Genomic DNA, 17130 nt, shown 5'->3' with positions numbered 1-17130 from the left:
TGCTATATATGATGTCAAATACATCTCAGATTATCAAAGATATATGTCTAAAATACAGTACTTCATTTCCTTGGTCTTTTCCAAAGTATATAAACTTCTGTAGGCTTAACTTCATGATTGTAACTCTTGGGGAAAAAAAGTAATGTTTTTGTTACCCCTTTATATATTGATCTCTGACACAGAACTGAATTTAATGATCAACTGGCATTTTCTTTTTTGAAAAGAGCTTTTCCTTTTGAAAGCAAGAACTTCTTTCTAGAAGAGGCAATTTGGTACATTGCTACTAAAAGGGGCATGTGAGAAAAATTTAACTTTAAGATTCACCTGCCAGCATGAATATACCTGAATATTGTCACTTTGATCAACTAAAAGTTTGTAGGCAGCATGAATAATATTTTTCTAAAGCAGCTAACTAATGAATACATTAAATGCTTACCTGAATTCCTCCATCTGTGAACAGAGGAAGATTAATATCAGTAATTATCATGAACCATTTTCCAGACTATCTCTTTTGAGCAGCTAGGTGGCACAGTGGATAAAGTAGTGGACTTGAGATCAGGAAGATGAGAGTTCAAATTTTGCCTAAACACTAGCTGCTTGAGTCACTTAACCTCTCTCAGATTCAGTGTCCTCATCTATAAAGTGGAATTAATAATTTTCTCTTCACAGGATAGTTATGAGGATCAAATGAGTTAACATAAGCTTTGTGTTTTACAAACATTAGAGGAATATAAATGCTAACTATTTTACCTGAATTTGTTTAGATACCATTATTTTTATTATCTATAGTGCTATCAAATGTTTTACCTTCATACAAATATGGTTTTACTGAAATACCCATTATTCTTTGAACAATAGATGAAAATTAAGCAAATACATTCACAGGATTGGTCAGTAGATTATTTTGATATAAAATAAAAATTCTAACATCTATATGTAAAAATATGTAATATACATATATGGGTGCTAGTTAATGGATAAATGGTATGTGGGAGGATGCTAGTGTAGTAGAAAGATTTTTTGAGAATAAAGGAGACATGGGCATGTTTTGTAGGCAGTAGAGAAACAATCAGTAGGTAGGGAGAGATTGAAAATTGGTGATGGTGGAGATGAGAGAGATTGTAAACAGTAGGATGGAATGAGATTGCTTGAGCAGGTAGAGGGGGTTCATCCTGGTGAAGAGTAGTAGACTACTTTACCATGTGAGCCAGGGAGAGAGGAGATAGAGACCAAAGGCATCTGAGTGAAAGGAGATAGGGGAGAAGAGCAAAAGAATATGGTATGGTTGAGGAAAAGCCAGGAGTACAATACACCCAGTATTTATATTGCCTCCCTTTTATCTCCCCCTTTCCTCTTTCTTTAGTGTGAAAATTGGGGAAAGGCAAAGGTCCAGAGGAGAAGAGGAAAGAAGGAGAATTATCTTAATAAATAGCATATGTAAAGTTAAGTTTCTATATCTATGAAATCGTACTTGTTTTTGTGCTTAACTTTTTATTATTTTTGTTTGTTAACTTTCAAATATAATCTAAGCCTTTTCCTCCCTGATCTGTGAAGACCTTGTTTAAAAACCTTTGCATCGTCTTTCAGAATAAAAATAAAGATGAGATAACATATTCCTTAAGCCACAATTTTAATGTTGACTGTTATGAGTTTATTTTAAATCTTAAAACTATTTCAGAATAAAATCATTCTCATTCAAAAATCAATTGAATTACAGAAACCGAACTACCTCATTGACTTAAAAATGCAGTTGATTCAAAATTGCCAAATTCTATAAAAAGAAATGAAAGAGGATGTGAAACTGAGGTGACATGGTTCAAAATAAGAAATGTTCAAGGAAAATGGTAATGGCTTTAAAAAATGAGTAGAGACCAAGGCAATTGGTATTTGTAGTCATTTTTAATGTTTTAATATGCCTTTTCTACTAATATATAAGGAGAGGAGCTGGAATGTGAAGCTTAGTTTTGCTTAAATACTTATTGATGACTGGTGAGTTTTCATGAATTTTATTATATTGGCTCCTGACTACTCTTAGCAAATAATTAACTAGTCAGTACACAAGCACTTATTAAGTACTTACTATGTGCGCTAGACACTATGCCAAATACTGGGAATGGGGAAAAGAAAAAAAAAGAAAAAAACAGTCTCTGTTTTCAAGGCGTTCAAAACTCAAAAGGAAGATAGTAGGTAAACAACAATGTACAAACAAGTTATATATTGTTCAGTCATTTCAGCTGTATCTGGCTATTTTTGACCCAAGTCAGGGTTTTCTTGGCAAAGATGGTAGAGCTATTTGCCATTTCCTTCTCCAGCTCTTTATAGGATTAAGTGACTTGCCCTGAGACACACAGCTATTAAGTGTCTGAAGTTAGATTTGAACTTAGGTCTTCCCAGCACTCTATCTACTGCACCACCTACCTGTCCCAACATGATAGAGATAATACAGATTGGGGGGGCAGGGGGAATAAATTGAAGACAATAAACAGAAGTAAGGCACTTTCATTAAGTGGAATCAGGAAAGGCTTCTTGTACAAGTTGGAATTTTAGCTGGATATAGAGGAAATTTGATAATCCAGAAGATGGGGGTAAAGAGGGATAGAATTACAGGTTTGGAAGACTTCCGGGAGAAATGCCCGGCATCAAGGGAGAGTGTCTTCTGCAAGGGTTATCAAGAAGGCCAATGTTAGTAGATCACTGAGAACTTGAGGGATGGTTTAAGAAATATGAAAAGATAGGAAGGGTCCTGGTTTTGAGGGCCAAACAGAGGATTTTGTATTCGATCTAGAGGTGATAGGAAGCTACTAGAGTTTACTAATAATAGCAGGAGGGTAACATGGATTGGCCATGAACTTCTCTGTAAACTGTATGTTAAAGCCCCATGACCAATTCCAGTAATAAACATGTATTAATCATCTCTCTAACTAGATTCCTTATTGTATGGATGCTTAAGCCTAGAAAATGGAAGCTATTCAATTTTATTAATCGTTGACTTTTTTCAACTAATCATAAAAATATTGGTACTTTATATCTACTATTTGGTGCTTGAGCAGGAATAGTAGGGACTGCCAGTATCCACTGTATTTCCATCTTAACTATATTCAGCCAGCCTCAGTATTCTCTTTTAGGAGTGAGTTCATGCTGCTACCTCCCTACATTCTGTCATTATAGGAATAGAAGCCAGTCACCAAAGGAACCACTGTTACTTCTTGTGTGCCACAAGCACATGACACTATGCAAGCATAAAAAATGATCAAGGCAAAGTATTCTTCATACAAATCCATCATTCTCATGACAGGATATGATATATATGACAGAAATCTTAAGACCTTAGTAAAAGAGATTAATCTCAAACACTGACACCTTTCCAACAGAAAGAAAGAAAATGTCAAAATTAATATGTCCTCATAATATTTTTTCAGTGGAAAGCAGGCAGGCCTTTTACTTCCTACTTTGTAGTAACAAAATATAGCAATTACCTGATTCCTCTTAAAAAAAATATTTAAGCCCTAGAAAATGAAATTAACTATTTATTGAATTAAAAATTATATTCCTTTCTTCCACAACCTTAATGCTTTTCTTACAGTACTAATTTCAGTGATTGATTATATGATAAAGTGATTAGAACTTTTGAGAAAGCCTTTAACTTATATTTGCACTAGAAGTCCAGAAAAATCTAGCTTTTAATTGCCATGATATATATTTTAATTAAATTAAAGGAAACAAGTAGGAAATTTTCATCTCAGACTATCAAACTATATATTATTGCCCTCTGACACAGATTAAGTATAAAACTGAAGATATGTTTATAGCATCATTCCCACAAATTGAGTGAAAGTGGATTTGAGAAGGAAATTTTCTCATATAATATGTTAGCAGAGGGCAGGAGACTGTTTAGAAAAAGTTGTCTTTAGTTCCTTTTCCTAATAAGTGAATATGAGAAGATAAAATGAATAGTTTAAATGTCTTGTATATTAAAACAGACTTTTAGCTCCAATATTATCATATTGACTTTCAGTAATAAGCTTAATGCCAGCATTAAATTAAATTTTAAAGTATTAAACATTCACTCTTGCCTCCCAGGGATGTTTTTGAACCCAAAAATTTGAATTGCAAATATGTTCTGAAGAATGGGCTTTCATAAAAATATCTGTTTATTATTAAAAATAAAGAGGAAAATACATATAATTGGTTTATCCGTTATCAGTTAGTCAATTAACAAGTATTTATTAAGCTCCTACTATGTGCAGGTACCAGAGAATACAAAATTAAGTTCTCTCAATAGTCAAGGCACTTACAGTCTATGAAAGGAACTTTTTCATTAGGAAGATCTGGCATTAATTTACTTTATAAACCCTGGATCATAAAAATTAACAATAGCTAACATTTATATAGTATTTTCATGTTTACAAGTATTTTAGTTATATTATCTCATTTGATACTCACAAAATCCTTGTAAGGGAGTTGCTGTTACTCTCAGGAAAATGAGGTCAAGTGGTTATGTGACTTTCCCTGGATAATGCAGCCAATATCTGAGGCAGAATTTGAATTTAAGTCTTCCTGACACAGTCTAACACCATTCATCACACCATCTAAATACCTCAGTGATTCGAATTTTCTGACACAACAAAGCATCCCAGAAAGCCTAGAAATGATTAGATCCAGTATAATACCACAAATGTCCCCAAAGAAATAAAAAGCAGGTTGTTTTAAAGATAAAGCAGTCACATCATGATCGAATAAAAATGCATTGGGAATCACCCAGTGTTTTTAGCCCATTATGAACAGTCCTTTGAAAGTGATGGCTGCCATGACACAAAAATAAGCAATAAGGAGACATAATAGGGAAAAGCTGGTTAACATCCTAGGGATAAAGGTAGCACTTTCACTTGGAGTCCTCTGGTAAATGGCAGGCAGCCTAAACCAGACCAGGTGGATTGATAGAATAAGACGCATTTAGGGGATTCATGAATATGAGTACAAAAAGAACCACTGAAATAACATTAGATTTGTGATTTGAGACAGGACAAATTAAACTCGCAATTTATAATATGGCAGGCCTTCCTTCATAAGCCTCTGATCATGGTCCTGTATGGCAAGGTTTTATCAGTGTGGGTTTTTTCCTGTTTGTTCACCCAAATGTAATGTCCTCATTATACTTTAGTGTGTATATATATATATATATATATATATATATATATATATATAATTCATTTTCTTTTCTTTAAATGCTTACCTTCTTTCTTAGAATCAATACAGAGTATCAGTTCCAAAGCAGAAAAACACAAGAACCAGACAATTGAGGTTAAGTGACTTGCTCAAGGTCATACAGCTACAAAGTGGCCAAGGTCAGATTTGAAACCAGTCTTCTGTCTCTAGGTCTGGCTCTCTATCCACTGAGTCACTTCACTGCCCCACTCTCATTCATTCTCATATTTGAGAGCCTTCTTACCGATTTAATCTCTTTGAGATCAGAGACTATATTTATTCATCTTTGTAACTTTCATTGCCCCCACCGATGGGCATTTATCTAGTATGTGCACCTAAAAGATGCTCAGTCAATGTTCAGTTATTGTTGTTTTTTAAAATTCAACTGAAGAGAATGGAATTGTCTCCTTTTATTTATTAAAGAGGATGAATTTGAGGAACATATTAAAATAACAGGATTGTCAGTAAAACATTAATTCTTCTGCATTCACAATTGTATTTCATAAAATAAGATCCTAAATAGTGAAGAGGCTTGAGCAGCTTGAATTCAGACTCTTCTTATGTAGCATTCCTAGGTTTTCCTAATGGTATTATTGCTATTGTATTTAAACAGACTTGACTGAGTTTTGCAACATAAATTGAACTTAGAGGTTTTGCTGTAATATTTTGATTTTCTAGGCTTTAACTTGCTTATTTGTTGGTTTGATACCCTGACCTAGCCCTCACAAATTTGCTTTCTATTATGCTAAAAATAAAACTGCTTAGAGGCAGTTGTAAAAACTCTATTAATCAAAGTAGGGGGAAATCTGTCTTCTATTTAATTGATAGTAGATATAGGCTCAGCATGCCAAACTCTGATCTTAGCTCTTAAAGATGGCTGCTCATGGTCTGGTGGGCTCTGTCAAGCAGAAAATAACCTCAACGAAGAGATAGTTCTCATTGTGAATAAAAGGGTAAAAGTATTTCATCTGCATTTCTTTTCAACCAAAGATTTAGTTAAATTATGTAGGTATTTTTCCCTTCTTCGGGTACATATTACTAAAATGCTTTTTGTTCCCCCATTGGCACATAATTATATTAACTCATCATATTGTCAGATCTTTACAAACAAAGTTAAATTGAACACCTAAATTTGGTTACTTGTCTTTTCTCCTAAAGTGTTAAGAAGGATAAACTTCTGAGCTTTCCTATGTCTCTAATTAGCAGAAGTTTCTTTTTGCAAACCATAGCATAAAAATTTCTTTAAGGTCTGAATTTTCCATGTTCTTTACCTCCAAGTTACAAAATACAATGAATGTGCATGCTTCATATTGTAAACTTATCTGTAAAATTGGGTTATGATTAATCATATTATCAAATTTAAGGACCCTCTTGACTAGGAATGAATTAAGGCTTTTCATAATATTTGCTAATCTCCTATTGGCAAATAATGTTTAGCATCTCAACACACTTGTTAGTTTGCCTTAAATTTCCCCCAATGGAGATGAAACAAACAGTAGTATCTCCATTCCTTTTACTCTTCTTTTATTCTTTTCATTCAAAAAAATACTTATTGAGCATCTACTTCTTGCACAATAATATACCCAACACTTTTTTTAAGATACTAGCATTACTGTTATTCAGTAGTCTGATCAACTGTTATTGTGAACATCAGGTTTCTTGTTTTATATAGCCATTTCATATTCATACTTATCTGTATTGCAGTGACATTTGACTGTTTGCGGGATTTCACAAATGTAAGTTTTATATGGGAAGAGGTTCCCGTTTTTAATACATCAGATTAGACAAGACATACAGGTTTAGCACCAGCAGGCAGCATTGGCTTCAGAGTAGCAATTCCAAAAATGGTTTCATTTTTTAAGTATTCCTAATGGCCTTGTTCCTGCTTCTTAATTTGCTATTCTTCTTGCTCCAAAAAACAATTCTCTCAAGGATTAGGCAAAGAGACAGATTCAATATGCATAAATTAAAACCCATGTGTCTCCTGTTTAGACTAGGCTATTAATGAAACTGTGGAATTGGTAGGAGAGTCTTCCAGTACATCTGCGAGGAAGAGAATCCAGTAGAGACAGAAATGACTATGAAGTGGACACACAAGCTTTAAGAGCAGTCTTGGAGAAAATCAGCTCCAAGTTAAATGATCCACCAGCTACCTCACTTGATGGAAAATTAGACAGATTAGCATAACACATTAACAACCTACAATAACAGAGACTTGTTCATCTATTAAAGTATTGAGAAACAACAAAGATTTTTATGGCCTTTAAAGAAAATTAAATCCACCCCCAAAGGAGTAGGCTAGGCATCCTTAAGACAATAACACACAATGGACAAATACTTATCCAGTAAGATGGCATTTTATTTATTTGTGTCTTGAGTGTGATGAAGCATTAAAAAAGAAGTACTTTTTGAAAAATACCCTGAATTTAAAACTTGCAAATAAGGTGAAATAAAGCAATAACCTTGATTTCTGGCAAAAATGTGGTAGAGGAACAGACAATAGCCTTCCACTTCAAATCTACAAATCAAGAAAGAATAACCAAAGGAAAGAATAAAGTCTGGGGTCTACCAAGGACAAGTGGAATAAAACTTTTTGCTCCTACCTAGATAGAAATAATTTTTGGAGACTATACTGTTTCTATAGAAGCCATTAGAATTTTTTTAAACATTATTTTTATTTGGTCAATTTCAAACATTATTCCTTGGATATAAAAATCATTTTCTTTTCCTTCCTCCCCTCCCACCACCTCTCCCATAGCGAACACGCAATTCCACTGGGTATCACATGTGTCCTTGATCTGAACCCATTTCCATGTTGTTGATATTTGTGCTAGGATGTTCATTTAGAGTCTACAACCCCAATCATATCCCCTCAGCCCCCGTAGTCAAGCAGTTGCTTTCCTCAGTGTTTTTAATCCCACAGTTTTTCCTCTGCATTTGGATAGTGTTTTTTCTCATAGATCCCTGCAGATTGTTCAGGGACATTGCATTGACACTAATGGAGAAGTCCATTATGTTCGATTGTACCACAGTGTATCAGTATCTGTGTACAATGTTCTCCTGGCTCTGCTCCTTTCACTCTGCATCACTTTCTGGAGGTTGTTCCAGTCGCCATGGAATTCCTCCACTTTGTTATTACTTTTAGCACAATAGTATTCCATCTCCAACAGATACCACAATTTGTTCAGCTATTCCTCAATTGAAGGGCATCCCCTCATTTTCCAGTTTTTTGCCACCACAAAGAACACAGCTATAAATATTCTTGTACAACTCTTTTCCCTTATTATCTCTTTGGGGTGCTATGGCTGGGTCAAAAGGTAGCCAGTCTTTCAGCGCCCTTTAGGCATAGTTCCAAATTGCCCTCCAGAATGGTTGGATCAATTCACAACTCCACCAGCAATGCATTAATGTTCCGACTTTGCCACATCCCCTCCAGCACTCATTACTTTCCTTTGCTGTCATGTTAGCCAATCTGCTAGGTGTGAGATGATACCTCAAAGTTGTTTTGATTTGCATCTCTCTGATTATCAAAGATTTAGAACACTTTTTCATGTGCTTATTAATAGTATTGATTTCTTTGGCTGAAAACTGCCTGTTCATGTCCCTTGCCCATTTATCAATTGGAGAATGGCTTGATTTTTTTGTACAATTGATTTAGCTCTTTGTAAATTTGAGTAATTAAACCTTTGTCAGAGGTTTTTGTTATGAAGATTGTTTCCCAGTGTAAAGATTAAAATTTAGGGAAGACTGGGGAGACTGAGGCATCTGAAATTAGTTTCTCTCTGCAAGGAGTATTATATTTTTTAGAGGTTTATTGAAGATTAAGGATTAAAGAAAATACAGGATAAGAAACACGTGTCCAGGCCATAGAGTCGCCTAGACACAACCTCACCTACATTCTGAAAAAAAGCCACGCCTGCCCCAAAGCGGAAGTCCAAGAGCCAAGAGAGCCCTCAAAAGCCTTTGAATCAGCTTAAATACCTTCTCCATCTCGGCCCAGGTGAGATTACAAGGCATTCTGGGGAAGTGGAGCAAAGGCTCATGGGGATTGTAGTCCTGTATTCGAGTCTATTTTTTATACCAGTTTGGTATTTCCCTTCTGATTTTGGTTACATTGGTTTTGTTTGTACAAAAACTTCTTAATTTGATATAGTCAAAATTATTTATTTTACATTTTGTGACTCTTTCTAAGTCTTGCTTGGTTTTAAAATCTTTCCCTTCCCAAAGGTCTGATCTGTATACTATTCTGTGTTCACATAATTTACTTATTGTTTCCTTCTTTACATTTAAGTCATTCACCCTTTCTGAGTTTATCTTGGTATAGGGTGTGAGTTGTTGATCCAAACCTAATCTCTCCCACACTGTCTTCCAATTTTCCCAGCAGTTTTTATCAAATAGTGGATTTTTGTCCCAAAAGCTGGGGTCTTTGTGTTTGTCATAGACTGTCTTGCTGAGGTCACTTACCCCAAGTCTATTCCACTGATCCTCCTTTCTGTCTCTTAGCCAATACCAAATTGTTTTGATGACCACTGCTTTATAATATCATTTAAGATCTGGGACTGCAAGGCCACCTTCCTTTATATTTCTTTTTCATTATTTCCCTGGATATCCTTGATCTTTTGTTCTTCCAAATGAACTTTGTTATGGTTTTTTCTAATGCAGTGAAAACGTTTTTTGGAAGTTCAGTGGGTATGGCACTAAATAAGTAAATTAATTTGGGTAGGATGGTCATTTTTATTATGTTAGCTCATCCTACCCATGAGCAGTTAATGTTTTTCCAATTCCTCAGATCTAGTTTTAGTTGTGTGGAAAGTGTTTTCTGGTTGTGTTCATATAGTTCCTGTGTTTGTCTCAGCAGATAGATTCCTAAGTATTTTATATTGTCTAAGGTGACTTTGAATGGAATTTTTCTTTCTCATTCCTGCTGCTGAGATGTGTTGGATATATATAGAAATGCTGATGACTTATGTGGGTTTATTTTGTATCCTGCAACTTTGCTAAAGTTGTTGATTATTTCCACTAGCTTTTTAGTATATTCTCTAGGATTCTTTAAGTAGACCATCATGTCATCCACAATGAATGATAGCTTGGTCTCCTCATTGCCAATTTTAATACCTTCAATTTCTTTTTCTTCTCTAATTGCTACTGCTAGTGTTTCTAGTACAATGTTGAATAATAAAGGGGTTAATGGTGTAAAATGGAGATTTGAACCCCAGACTTCAATTCCCAGAAGTCCTTGATAATTCCCAGAATTCCCTATAATATCACCCTGAGTCCTCACCTGAGTGGGAGAATACAATTTGTATTTAAACTGACTCTCTGCCTACTTCTGCCCTCTCCCTGCTTCCTCTTCTAAGCACACACGGCTCTCTGCCTAGCAGGCAAGATGTAGAGTAAGTGGGTGTGAATGGGCTCTGGGCCTAGGAATGTGCCTTTCTTATTTTGTATTTTCTTTATTTCTTAATTCTAATAATCTTAATAAACCTCATAAAATATAATACTTTTAGCAGAGAAACTAATTTTAATTGTTACAATGGGCATCCTTGTTTCACTTCTAATCTTATTGGGAATGCATCTAGTTTATCCCCATTGCATATGATGTTGACTGATAGTTTTAGATAGATAATAGTGTTTTCAATAGGAATGGGTGTTGTATTTTGTCAAAACCTTTTTCTGCGTCTATTGAGATAATCATGTGATTTTTGTTAATTTGCTTGTTGATATGGTCAATTATGTGAATGGTTTTCCTGATATTGAACCATCCTTGCATTCCTGGTATAAATGCCACCTGATCATAGTGAATAACCCTCGTGATGATTTGCTGGAGTCTTTTTGCTACTATCCTGTTAAGATTTTTGCATCTATGTTCATTAAGGAGATTGGTCTGTAGTTTTCTTTCTCTGTTTTTGGCCTGCCTGGTTTTGGGATCAGTACCCATATTTGTATCATAAAATGAATTTGGTAGTACTCCCTCTTTGCTTATTATGTCAAATAATTTGTATAGTATTGGGATTAGCTGTTCTCTGAATGTTTGATAGAATTCACTGGTGAATCCATCAGGCCCTGGGAATTTTTTCTTGGGGAGTTCTTTAAAGGCCTGTTAAATTTCTTTTTCTGATATGGGATTATTTAAGAATTCTATTTCTTCTTCTGTTAATCTAGGCAATTTATATTTTTATAAATATTCATCCATATCACTTAGATTGGAATATTTATTGCCATATAATTGGGCAAAATAGTTTTAAATGATTGCCTTTATTTCCTCTTCATTGCAGGTGAGTTCTCCCTTTCCAGCTATGAGACTATTAATTTGGTTTTCTTCTTTCCTCTTCTTTATTAGATTTAATAATACTTTGTTAATCTACTTTGTTTTTTCAAAATACCAGCTTCTAGTCTTATTTATTAGTTCAATAGTTCTATCACTTTGATTTTATTAATTTCTCCCTTAATTTTTAGGATCTCTAATTTGGTTTTCTTCTGGGGGTTTATAATTTGTTTGCTTTCAAGTTTTTTGGTTGGCATGTCCAATTCATTTACCTCTGCCCTCCCTAATTTGTTAATATATGAACTCAAGGATATAAATTTTCCCCTGAGTACTGCTTTGGATGCATCCCATAGAGTTGGAAAGGATGTCTCATCATTGTCATTTTCTTCAATGAAATTATTGTTTCTATGATTTGTTCTCTAGCCAATTTTGGAGAATCATATTGTTTAATTTTCAATTTATTTTTGATTTGGCTCTCCATGAACCCTTACTGATAATAATTTTTATTGCCTTATGATCTGAAAAAGTTTCATTTATTATTTCTCCTTTTCTGCAGTTGTATGCCATGTTTTTATGACCTAGTATATGGTCAATGTTTGTGAATATGCCATGTGCTGCTGAAAAGGTGTATTTCTTTTTGTCCCTATTTATTTTTCTCCATATATCTATTAACTTTAATTTTTCAAAGATTTCATTCACCTCTTTTACCTCTTTCTTATTTATTTTTTTTATTTGAATTATCTAAATTTGATATTGATAGGTTCAGGTCTCCCACTAGTAAAACTAGTATAGTTTTACTATCTATTTCCTCCTTCGATTCTACTAGTTTCTCCATTAGATATTTGGGTGCTATACCATTTGGTGCATACATGTTGATTAGTGATATTTCCTCATTATCTATACTCCCTTTTATCAGGATGTATTTACCTTCCCTATCCCTTTTAATCAGGTCTATTTTTACTTTGGCTTTGTTAGATATCATGATTGCAACTCCTGCCTTCTTTCTGTCAGTTGAGGCCCAATAGGTCTTACTCCACCCTTTAATTTTGACCTTGTGAGTATCTACTTGCCTCATGTGTGTTTCTTGTGGACAACATACAGTAGGATTCTGGATTCTAATCCACTCTCCTACTCGTCTACATTTTATGGGTGAGTTCATCCTATTCACATTCAAAGTTATGATTTTCAATTTTGAATTCCCTAGCATTTTGATATCCTCTCCTAATTCTGTCCTTTCTTCTTTTGCTATATCCTTTTAACCCAGTGGTTTACTTTTAGTCAATCCCCCTATTCCCCTCCCTTGATATCCTTCCCTTTCTGGCCCCTCCCTTTTTGTTCCCTTCTTGTTTTTTTAGGGTCTGTTGAGTTCGCTCCCCCCTCTCCTTCCCTCCCTTATTTTGAACTCCCTCCACCCTACCCCCCTTAGTTTTCCCTTCTTCCTTACCCTGTAGATTAAGATAGACTTCAAGATCCCAATGGATCTAGATGTTCTTCCCTCTCAGAATTGATTTCACTGAGAGTAATGTTTGAGTATTACCTATTAGCACTCTCTTCCTCTCCCTCTTATAAGAATATTCTTCCCCTCCCCTTCCCATGTATATCTTTGTGTGAAAAAGATTATTCTAGTTATTTTATTTCTTCAAGTATCTCTTGGTACCATTATCGACTTCCCCTCCACCCTTTTTTTTTTTGCATATCATTTTATAGCCTTTAATGCCCCAATATTTTCCTATGAATGATTCTTCTATTTACTATAATAATGAAAACATTTTTGAGAGTTACAAATAACATTTTCCCCATATATTAATATATATAATTTCATCTAATTGTAACCCTTAAAGAAGAGAGTTTGAATTAAATAAAAAACATTTTTCTCCTTTTCCCTCTTTTTCACATTTACCTTTTCATGTTTCTCTTGATCTTTGTGTTTGGATATCAAACTTTCCACTTAATTCTGGTCTTTTCCTTACAAATGCTTGGAAATCTTCTATTTTGTTGAATGCCCATACTTTCCCCTGGAAGTATATAGTCAGTTTTTATGGATAGGTGATTCTTGGTTGAAGACCCAGTTCTCTTGCCTTTCTGAATATCGTGTTCCAGGCCCTGTGGTCCTTTAGTGTGGAAGCTGCCAGGTCTTGTGTGATTCTGATTGGTGCTCCTTGGTATCTGAATTTTTTGTTTTTGACTTCTTATAGAATTTTCTTCTTAGCTTGAACATTCTGGAATTTGGCAACTACATTTCTGGGAGTTGTTTTTTTGGGGGGGTTAGTGTAGAGGGTGTTCTATGAACTCTTTCAATGTCTATTTTTTCCCCTTGTTCAAGAACTTCAGGGCAGTTTTCTTGGATGATCTTTTGTAGTATGGTGTCAAGGTTTCTGTTTATTTCTGGATTTTCAGATCAATGATTCTCAAATTGTCTCTCCTTCCTCTGTTTTCCTGATCTGTCACCTTTTCAGTGAGATATTTTATGTTTTCTTCTATTTTGTCAGTCTTTTGACTTTGCTTCATTAATTCTTGCTGTTTTGGAGGATCATTGGTTTCCAGTAGCTCAATTCTGGTCCTTAAAGCCTGGTTTTCTGTTATAATCTTTTGGTTTTCTGCTTTAACCTTTTGGTATTGAGCTATGATGTCTTCTCTCTCTCTTTTTTTTAACCGTTTCCCACTTCTATAACGAGAAGGCTTCCATCTTTTTGATAAGCTCTAATTGAAATTCTTCTGGAGCTTGTGAACAATTTCTGGTTTTCCTTTTTAGAAGGTTTTTCCTTTGTTTGAATTTCATCCAGTATTTCCTCTGTAGCCTGGGTTTTTCCTCCTTAAAATTTTTTGAGGCTTACTGTCTTGTTTGTTTGTTTGTTTGTTTTTGGAAGGATTTTGAAGCTCCTATGCACAATTAGCCATTTTCATGGATGCTTTTCCTTCCCTCTTTAGTCATAAATCTGAGTGAACTGGGCAGGTTCTCTGTGTATGGAGTTAAGGAGCAAGGATTTTTCCTGAAGCAAGCTCTCAAATCTCCGCAGTCCTTTGCAGCTCTTCTCTGTGCTACCTTCCCAGGGGAGCTCAAGGTCTCTGCTCTCCTGCCCACTTGGGTTTCCAGTCTAGCTGCTTTCAGGGGTAGGTCCTCGGCAGTCCTAGTCAGCTCCCAAGGACCTAGAAGTGCCCCTTACTCGCTCTAGAGGTGCTCCTCACTCACTCCCTGGTTGTGGCGGGTGAGCTGGCTCCAAGCGCCTATGGGCTGCACTCCCTCATGTGCTGGGGTTTCCTGCCTAGCTCCTTTCAGGGGTAGGTCCCTGGCGGTCCTAGTCTGCTCCCAAAGACCAATAGATGCCCCTTGCTCACTCTAGAATTGCCCCTTGCTTGCTTGTTTTGGTGTGCACTGGCTCTGGCTCTGGCTTTGTAGGTGGGGATGGGGGAGGGTGGAAAACCGCATTTGGGTGGAAGCTTTTTCACCCTCTTATAGATTGGAAAAACCCCAATCCCACATACCTTCAATGCCGCACCCTACTGCACAATTCCTCCGTTCTTCTGAAAATGATTTTTAAGATCTTTTGGGGTAGTCTTTGTTGGTGTGTGCTGGGGAGAGGAAGTAACCTGTGTTAACCTGTTCCACCATGCTTACCCGTAAGTCCACCATTAGAATTTTTAAAAGTTATTCTTTTTACAAGAACTCAAGTCCCATTGTATGAGATTTAATAAATTTGGGGAAATTTAGTCACCTCAAATGCAGGTGAAGGTGACATATGACATATGCTTGCTGGGTCTTTTATATACTTAAAAGCATATGTCAAATAGACTTTAAAGAAAGCTACAGGCCCTTTTCAGTTGTACAATCCTGATATGAGAAAAGTTACTATGAGTTGTTGCATTTGAGTTTCTGGAGCAAGGGTGCTTTTTCCATATTCCCATTCTGGGTCATAATTTTGACACAAAGCCTTGGCAGATGCTGAAAGGTAGGCAGACATGGTAGGCATACCTTGTAAAATTTGGAGGATATAGCATTTTTTAGAAATTCTCATTTTTGATGCAATCTCTTATTGACAAAAAAAGAACATCTTCTCACTACCCCCCAAAAAAGAATAGTAAAATTGGCTAAAAGCTAAAGTGAACAAGGAAAATAGAGATTTTAGTGGCAAGAACATTAGGAATTAGAACAAAAAGATATGGTTGCTCTTAGAAGCTAAGAAGTTACCTTATATGTTTCCTCCAATTAATTGGTTGTAACATGTCATCTCTTAGGACAGGTAAATATTCCAAGTAGGCATTCTTTCTGTATCTGTGTATACATGTAGGCATGTTTATGTGTGTACATGTGCTTACCTGCCTGCAAATGCAGTGCTATTCTGATATTCAATATATATTTAGAACTTTTTGTTTTAAAACATCTCTTCACCTGACCCCTCTATTTTTATAATAATAATAACAATGTCAGAGAGGAATGCTCTTCAGAAATGGGTTACAATATTACCTAGGATTTGGCAGGCATTCCAGGAAAGGAGTAAGGGGAACAGAAAGAGACAAGAGACCATTTTCCCTGCCAAAAGCCAGCCCTTTGTAGATAGCAAAATCAATGTTATCTATAGATGATAGAGGATGTGGGTTTCACATTTTCCATGTAGCCTGTTTGAAATCATTTTTTAGTACAGTAAACATAAATAAACATGTTAGCCTGCCTCAGTGAAGGCTGGAGCATCGTTCAGCTTTTTATAAGGGAAAATAACTAAATCCTTTTTTTTTTTTTTGCTTTGTTATAGCAACCAGCAAGCTTTTTTACTAGAAAATGTCCCCTGCAATAATGCAAGCTGTGAGAGGGCTGGTCGAATGTTTAAAGTCTACTGGGAGCTATCGGATCTTAATCAAATCAAAGATGCTGTGGTTGCAACCTTCTTTGACATTTATGAAGATGTGAGTTCAGAGCTTTTCAGTGTTTTGGGTTTTTAATTGCCATCTGCTTATTCTCATTTGAGCTTCCACTTTGAGCTCCTCCTCAGCATTTGACCAGAAAATGTGTAGATTAGCTAATGAAAGCAAATGGGTGAATTAAAGGAAGTCCTTAATGTTGAACAGTAAGAGAACAAATTCATTGATGCCTTTCACTGATTGATACAGGGTAAATGCCAGGTATCTAGAACAGATTTATGCTTATGTGGTTTTAAAAGGCCCAGGTGCCCAAGTTGCTGCAGATTTATTTATATTTGTACTCAGGTACATCATCTGTGTGGAGTTCTCATCTGGAGACAGTAGCAAATTCTGCTTTACAAAAAAAAAAAAAACATTCAATCTATTACCAGATTGCAGAAGAAAGAGCTCTCAGTCTTTATAAACTGTGTGATTTTGAAGAGTAAGTTCACAGCCTCAAATTGTTATTCTGACTCCAGCCCTGATTGTCAGATGATCTTGTACTGAGCTCAAGATGACTCTATTCTGCTATTTACCACATCAAAGGTTGTGGAACAGAAGAAAAAATAACATTTTGAGGTCTCCTGAGTTAGTATAATATAATATAAAAGCATCCTAATTACTCCTCTCAAGAACTTTGATTATAAGAAGATAATAAATTGCTAAATGTCAATCTTTGTTAGGAATTGAAAATTATAAACTTCATATTAAAAGTACAAACAATTAGGACAGTCAAGCCCAGTTTCCAGGTGTTGATTATGTCTGTG

General features: G+C 35.4%; 1 protein-coding gene across 1 annotated transcript in view; it reads left to right on the top strand.

Moving 5' to 3' along the window:
* Positions 1-17130, top strand: part of ITFG1 (integrin alpha FG-GAP repeat containing 1) — a 284002-nt gene that overhangs the window by 179865 nt on the left and 87007 nt on the right. Inside the window, exon 11 of the mRNA XM_001370113.4 lies at positions 16219-16369. Within this exon, the coding sequence (XP_001370150.1) occupies positions 16219-16369 (151 nt within the window). The remainder of the gene's footprint in view (positions 1-16218; positions 16370-17130) is intronic.

Source organism: Monodelphis domestica, chromosome 1 (genome assembly GCF_027887165.1).
Source record: "Monodelphis domestica isolate mMonDom1 chromosome 1, mMonDom1.pri, whole genome shotgun sequence".
Taxonomy (NCBI): Eukaryota; Metazoa; Chordata; class Mammalia; order Didelphimorphia; family Didelphidae; genus Monodelphis; species Monodelphis domestica.
The sequence above is the reverse complement of the archived record's forward strand: the minus strand, read 5'-3'. Positions and strand labels throughout refer to the sequence as shown.